The sequence below is a fragment of the Ostrinia nubilalis genome, chromosome 7 (genome assembly GCF_963855985.1).
Source record: "Ostrinia nubilalis chromosome 7, ilOstNubi1.1, whole genome shotgun sequence".
Lineage (NCBI taxonomy): Eukaryota > Metazoa > Arthropoda > Insecta > Lepidoptera > Crambidae > Ostrinia > Ostrinia nubilalis.
The window spans coordinates 11,162,241-11,169,652 of record NC_087094.1 but is presented as its reverse complement, the minus strand read 5'-3'; the positions used below and the strand labels follow the sequence as shown (position 1 = coordinate 11,169,652).

Below are 7,412 nucleotides of genomic sequence, written 5' to 3'. Positions count from 1 at the left end.
ACATGCATATCTAGTGTAAGAAAACAAAAACAAGAAATATAATGCCAAACCCTTTATTAATTAAAAATAATACTTACTATGAATGTTATCAATAGCGTGATCATTGTCGTCTATGAATGTTATAAATAGCGTGATCATCATCTTGTTACATTTTATATTATACTAGCTTTCCGCCCGCGGCTTCGCCCGCGTGGAATTTTGTCTGTCACAGAAAAACTTTATCGCGCGCGTCCCTGTTTCAAAAACCGGGATAAAAACTATCCTATGTTCTTTCCCGGGACTCAAACTATCTCTATGCCAAATTTCATCAAAATCGGTTGCGAGGTTTAAGCGGGAAAGCGTAACAGACAGACAGACAGACAGACAGACAGACAGACAGACAGACAGAGTTACTTTCGCATTTATAATATTAGTTGGGATTAATTACAAAATAATGACCTGATGAGTACGAGTTTTGTTTACAAAAATAATTTAAAGGCACTGGCTTAATTATAATATGAACGGCGTTCTTACATATCAATCGAATTTATACACACATTCATTCAATTTAAATTTTATTTACAATGATTTCGGTTAAGATGTCCTGAAGTTAACAATCCGAAATCCGGCAATTTTATAGGTAAGCTAATACAAACGCAATTTTTCCATACTAATACTTTATTTTGGTGGATCTCAGATCCCTGTAGGTAAATTAGGAACGTCATTTTTAATAATTTAGTTATAATAATACAAAATAATATGCAAATGCAAGAATTAGGATTAGGACACACCTAATGCTAAAGTTGCTGTTAAATAAAATAGTTAAAGAGAATATCAGTGAAGCCTTAGACATTTTGCAATGAGGGCTATCGTTTTAGCGCTCACCAGTTAGCGCCACTGTAGAGTAAGGTCCTGTCAATCGCCAGGGGTGCCAACTCTTAAATATAAAAACGATAGCCCTCATTACAATGAATTTTTTAATTCATTTCCGTCACTGACGTAGCAATACCGCGTTAAAATAAGATTAGCCGTGTGACGTTTTGTGACACTTAAACTATAATGGAATTAAGTTCAAAATGGCACGCGGCCTAGAGAGTTATGAGCGTCACTACCATGCTATAGAACATGGAACGCTACTTCATTGCCCAGGTCAGCAAGAGTTCACGGAGGCTAAGAAGTCGTTGTATTTCTTCTCTTGAGCCTGTTGAAGCTTCTGCAGCTTTTTGACCAAACCTTTGCTGAGTTCTTTGCCCTCGTGGTCATGTGTGGGCAGTCCCTGCGAAAGAAGACAATTTTTAAGGACCTCATTTCCCCACTTATATTTATTGTCGATTTTTCAAAGCTTGGTTGATGAAACATGGTTTATCAACTTTAAGGTACAAAGTTTTAGCCTTACAAATGTATGCCAAGACATACATTACGAGCTAGAATTTGTTAGGTATCTAGATTCTATATAAAATTTACTTACATAGTGTATTTTGTTCTTGTAAGTAATTTATCTGGATCTATTTTGTATCAATTTTTTATACAGTTGCACATACGTAAATTTCAGCAGTCTGTACAATATTTGAATCTTTTAGAACAACATGATGAAATCATCAATAATATTTCATTGAAAACAATAATTATAATAAATTCGTCTAAACATCTGTAGACGATTTGCAAAGATAAGAATAGCACTTGATATTTGATACACTCGTTTTCATTACATAACGTTCTGATTTTTGTCTGCTATATTTTTTTTATATTTACATATTTTAATTTATCAACCAATTATTTATTGCGTCTATCGCAAAAGCAAGGCCAGAAATTCTTACCTTATCATCGAACTTGGAATATTTGTCGGTCTCGCGCTTGAACATCTCGGAAGGCGGGATTTTCTTCTGTTCTTCTTTAGCTCGCTGCGCTTCCAGAAGGTCCTGTTTCTTCTTTAGCTTCTCTGCTTCTTGGCGCTTCTTTTCTTCTCTTTCTTTAAGTAATTCTTCTTTGCTGACTAACTTGACAACAGTGCGATCTAATGAACAAAATATTGGTTAGAGATATTATGGAATTTAACTTTATCAATATTTTTATAAACGAAAAGTCGAAGTAAAATCCCTTATCGCATCAATCAAGTTCCAGTAGCTTTTCGCATTGATCCAGTGCTTCTGGACGTCTTCAAGGAGTTATGGCGCAGCCCGAAGTATCAAATGACAACTACAGTGTATAACATTTAGCTAATGTACAGCGTATAACATTCAGCTAAGCACGTACCGGGTTTGTCCTCGAGCCGCACGCCCAGTTCAGGCAGCACCGAGTCCCGTAGCGCGTCGCACAGCGCCAACACATCGGGCGCCTTCACAGAGTTGTGACACAGCTAAACGTATCAAATGACAACTACAAATAAATATAATATTCAGCTAGGCACGTACCGGGTTTGTCCTCGAGCCGCACGCCCAGTTCAGGCAATACGGAGTCCCGTAGCGCGTCGCACAGCGCCAACACTTCGGGTGCCTTCGCGCTGCGGGCCGCGTCGCGCACTGACGCACGGAATGTGCTCAGCGCTTCTAAGTACGGCATCACTTGGCTCTCCAACTGTCGACAAGGTGGCTAGGGTTAGGTAAGAGCTCTGAGCTCTTTCAAATTAGACGTTTTGAGCCGGACTTTTGTCGTGCGTTTGCAAGACCGCACACTAAGCCTAGGCGCAGTCGCGCAGACCATCGACTTAGTTGGCCGATAGTTGGATCAGGCTGTTGATCAGTATGGAAAGTGGGCACATTACACCGATTTGGTATCGGCCGTTCTTCAAACAAATTACAATCGGGTCCAACTATCGGCACACTAAAAGTTGGTGGTCTGCGCCTAGGCTTACTGTTGGTAATTTGTCTTCTTCTTCTTCTCCTCTATGGCTATTGTGTTTCCACGTTTGCCAATGTCACGTGAGCATAGCCATTACACGGTATAAAAAGTTATAAACCTTTGTCATTTTTATTCCAATGCAGCTGTCATAGAATTTAACGTGTGCGGTCCTGAAAACGGACGACTAATGTCCGTTTCAATACGCCTAATTTGAGGCTATAATAGGCTGCATATTGTTGCTGAGGTCAGGTTGCTGTTAGTTTATAAATAATATTGTATTGTAACAATCAAATTAATTTCTATAAAAATTAAAATAAATAATAATAGTTAATAAATTGTTATAATTTACTGGCAACACTGGTTTGTGGTTCGATGTCGTCACGTCACCGATCCGGTCTGGTATTGGTGGTGGGGCGGAGTCGAAATGGGAACTTAGCGCTTGGAGATTGAGTTAGTTGATCGTCAGCCCTGCTATGAGTAACAACTTTTCCGAAATAAGTGTCAGTTGGTGAAGTATGTGTGCTGATATTCAAGTAAGTGCCATGTTTTACCTTTATTGTTGAAATAAAGGATGAGTATTGCAAGTTTTGAAAATGAATTCTAATTAGACTTGCACTTGGTATTAAATAATTTACTTCAATTTGGTGTTGATAACAAATGTAATGAGTTTAAATATAATCTTGGTATTAATATTATTATAATGTTTCATTTTAATAGCTGTAATGTTAATGCACGATAAAATCTTATTGGAGTGTCCATAGTGGCGCCCGCCCTGCGACCGTGTGTGCAGTCTAGCCAAGCACTCTATGTATAAACGAGCGACAGCTAACAGCAGCGGTTAGGCGCGCGGCATTATCTGTCTTATTGAACCTATAGTAGCCAATATCAACTAGCGCTATAACTTACATCGCCCACAGGGAGACGCGGGCCCTCGACACCGCCGAATATGTGTAGTAGTATATCGGTGACGTAGTTCAAGGCGGTGACCCGTTGCCAGACCGCACGGCGGTATCTGTCTAAGTTAGTAGTTGATAACAACTAAGACTATAACTTACGTTAGCAGCATCTCCATCGCCCACAGGGAAGCCGATGCCCCCGCGCGGGCCTTCGACGGCGCCGAATATGTGCAGTATATCAGTAACGTAGCGAGCCGCGGCAGCCAACAGCGGGGCGGGACGAGGTGACGTCTGACGTAGGTACACGTGGCTAGCTCCTACTAGCTCCCGCAGGGCGTCAAGGGCGCCACGCGTGTCGATGTTGTCTATGGAACAAAGTCGGAGGTCTATGTAGAGGTCATTGACTGTAGATACGCAGTCGCAGGCTAGTGTCGCGACTTAGGCTGGTTTTAGTGTCACGCGGACCGTCCGGTGCGGACCCGCTCCGCACGGCCAATCTGTATGAACTTCTAGGGAGCGTTTTAGAGTAATGCGGTCCGGAGGAACCACTCCACTCCGTAGCAGTTCATACAGATCGGCTGTGCGGAGCGATCCGCACTGACAGTCCACGTGACACTAAAACCAGGCTTATTGCATGGCCTAGTGGTTCGCATACCGAACTACAATACTAGTGGTCGCCGTTTGAACATACGGTGTGCATACACATATCACTTTGTGTTGGTACTGGTATTCATCTCAATGTAAATATGACATCTGGCGCACAGAGGGTGCAGTATAAAATGTGCAGTTGATTTGAAAAGTAGTAGGTACATTGGACTAACCACAAAGTGCAGCATGCACTTGTTCCTTGACGGAGCTAAGTTTGCTGGAGAGTTGCTGTTCTTCGGGGCCCCACGCGCCGCCGCAGCCTTCATCGTATCCGCTCCGCAACGCGTCTTTTACCGTCAGGAAGAACTCCTGCAAAAGATAGTCAGTTATTTTCAGCCAGTAAAATTCTGCTCACTACTTATTAGTGCCCCTGGCGAATGACAGGATTTTACTCGACAGTGGCGCGATTGGTTTAGCTACTAGCGAATGTTGTGGCGCAAGCTTTTGAGCGCTAATACGGTGATAGTTTTAAGTAGATGTATTTTCTGTTAACATCAAATAAATTCTACTTACATTGAACAACTTTTCAGTCTGAATAGCCATCTCCATGGTGTTATCCGAGTAGTCAAGGGTCTCTTTCCAGCCGTGCAATAAAAATGCGATGCGCAGCTGTCGCGCGGTATGTCTTTTCAGTGCATCAGAAATCGTCACGAAGTTTTTTAGCGACTTCGACATCTTGCATCCGGCGATCGTAAGGTGGCCAGTGTGCAAGAAATAGTTCACCCAGCCTGGGCAATCGAAATGAGCCTGGAGGAAACATTAAGTAACAAGTATGATACAACATAATTAAATAAACAATTGAAAATTAGCTTTTAAATAAATACTCACTTCACTTTGTGCCAATTCATTGTCATGGTGTGGGAACTTCAGATCAACTCCACCAGTATGTATGTCTAAGTTATTTCCGCAGATATCAGATGCCATAGCTGAGCACTCAATGTGCCAGCCAGGGCGGCCTGCGCCCCAGGGCGATTCCCAGGAGGGTTCACCTGCTTTACTGCGCTTCCACAATGCAAAGTCATTTGCAGAACGCTTTTCTGCGGTTTCATCAGATAAGTCACCTGTGAAAGGTAATAACACAATGTTATTTTAACAAATCCCTGTACAGTATAGGCCACACTAGTAAATTAAGTTTACAGTGTTGATTGTTCTGCCAATCTATCATGGTCATAGTTAACAATAGCATGACAAATTGTGAATACATTGATTGATTCTTATGAAAATGTTATTGAATTTGAAATGATTACCTTCTCCTTCTTGTAATGATTTTGTGTCTCCATAAGCTTCAGGAACTAGTCTTGCATAGTGATGCTTGTCTCTTTTGTCAAATTCACTCACATTGAAGTAAACTGAGCCATTTGATTCATATGCAAGTCCATTATCTATGATTTTCTCTATAAACTTTACGATTTGAGGCACATATTCACTCACTCTTGTTAGAACATCTGGTGGTAGAACCTATAACATAAAAATAGTAATTGAGATCTATATAAAAATTAAGTATCATATTGTAGGTATATGTATACTTGTTAGATATGAGGTATTATTACTTTACCAGTCAAATAAAGCTTATAATACAACAGAAACTCACATTCAATGCCTTCATGTCTTTATGGAATTCATTTTCCCAATACTTTGGTAAAGATGCAAATATTGCATTATCAGTGACCGTGGCACCATACTTATGGTCCAGCCAGTCCGAGATAGGGTCTTTAGCTGACTTTAGCATTTCACATTTTGATGTTTTTATTTTCTCACTGTCATTTTCTTGAACTGCTTGCTGGAGTACCTTTACTGCAGATGCGATACTGGAAAAACAAAGAAAATATTGCATTACTATGTAATCACACAATGTGTCATACAAATCATTGTTGATTCTTAGATGACTCACATTAGTAACTGATAAAAGTTATTTATAGGAACATAAAAAACCCCGTAAATAAGTAAATAAGGAAAGGACATACTTATCTAACATTTTCTGCATGGCATTCTTCTTATCTGGATCTCCAGAATTTCTAACTACATTTTCATAATAATTTACTACAGAAGTTGCATCATCTATAGTGTCATTAAGATTTCTCGGCTCTTTCACATATTTTTCATACAAATGGTTCTGTCGAGCCCTCTTGATAATCTTATCATCAATGTCTGTTATATTCATAACATACAATATATCATAGCCAAAGTAATTTGCCATGATTCTCCTTAGTATATCAAATGATATGTAAGATCTGGAATTATAAAAATTGAGATTAAGTCAAATTATTTAATCTAATCCATAAAAAACTATCACACAATGAAAGAAAGATGAACAAATAAATAAATAGTTACCTGGCATGTCCCATGTGGGAGGCATCATACACAGTTGGGCCACAACTATACCAACTAACTTTATTCCCATTTGAACAAACAAATTCTTCTTTCTGGCGTGTTAAGCTGTTGAACAGCTTTAGAACTGGTCTCTTTTCTGATCTCGCTGGAGGAGACCAAGTTGGTAAAGTTCTTTTAGACATTTTGTAAGGTGGAGATAGAAAACCGATAACCTATATTAGCTAAATGCGAAATTAATTACATTAACTTACAACTTAACTATCAAGGCTTTTAAAGATATTATTCACTGTAACATTTTACTATAAAATTATCCTGCCACGTATGTATCAATTACAAGAAATCCAATATTTTTGAATCACCAGACCGCACGTACAATACCTTTAATTATGACGTTTTTGACAGATTCAGATGACGTACGGTCGTGCACTATTTTGACAGTTTGTTTTTTTTTATAAACCTTTGCAAAGATAGTGCAGATGTATATTGATTTCAAAAAATAAAGATACAGAATTAAAGAAAGATGTAAAAAAAAATATCAAATATTTTCGTTGATGATTCAGTCAATATTATTAGCTTCGACCTTGAGCTAAGAGCTTACTTGTCGGAAAACTACGATAATGCCACTCAATTGAAAAGTCTCTTAGCTGTGGCGCTACTGTCTAAGCATTAGCTGTCATGAGCTGTCAAATTCCATACAAAAATTTAGTTCATAAAAGTTCC

At 39.2% G+C, this 7,412-nt stretch overlaps 1 protein-coding gene across 1 annotated transcript; it reads right to left on the bottom strand.

Annotated features, from left to right (window-relative positions):
- Positions 1–424: 424 nt before the first annotated feature.
- On the bottom strand, positions 425–7,069 carry LOC135073299 (cysteine--tRNA ligase, cytoplasmic). The gene is made up of 11 exons (XM_063967414.1): positions 6,693–7,069; positions 6,326–6,592; positions 5,953–6,169; positions 5,609–5,819; positions 5,190–5,422; positions 4,875–5,108; positions 4,535–4,670; positions 3,873–4,078; positions 2,391–2,553; positions 1,797–1,993; positions 425–1,255 (listed from the first exon to the last, which is right to left on the bottom strand). The coding sequence occupies exons 1-11, from the start codon at positions 6,872–6,874 to the stop codon at positions 1,130–1,132; spliced, it is 2,172 nt and encodes a 723-aa protein (XP_063823484.1). The 5' UTR covers positions 6,875–7,069; the 3' UTR covers positions 425–1,129.
- Positions 7,070–7,412: the final 343 nt, after the last annotated feature.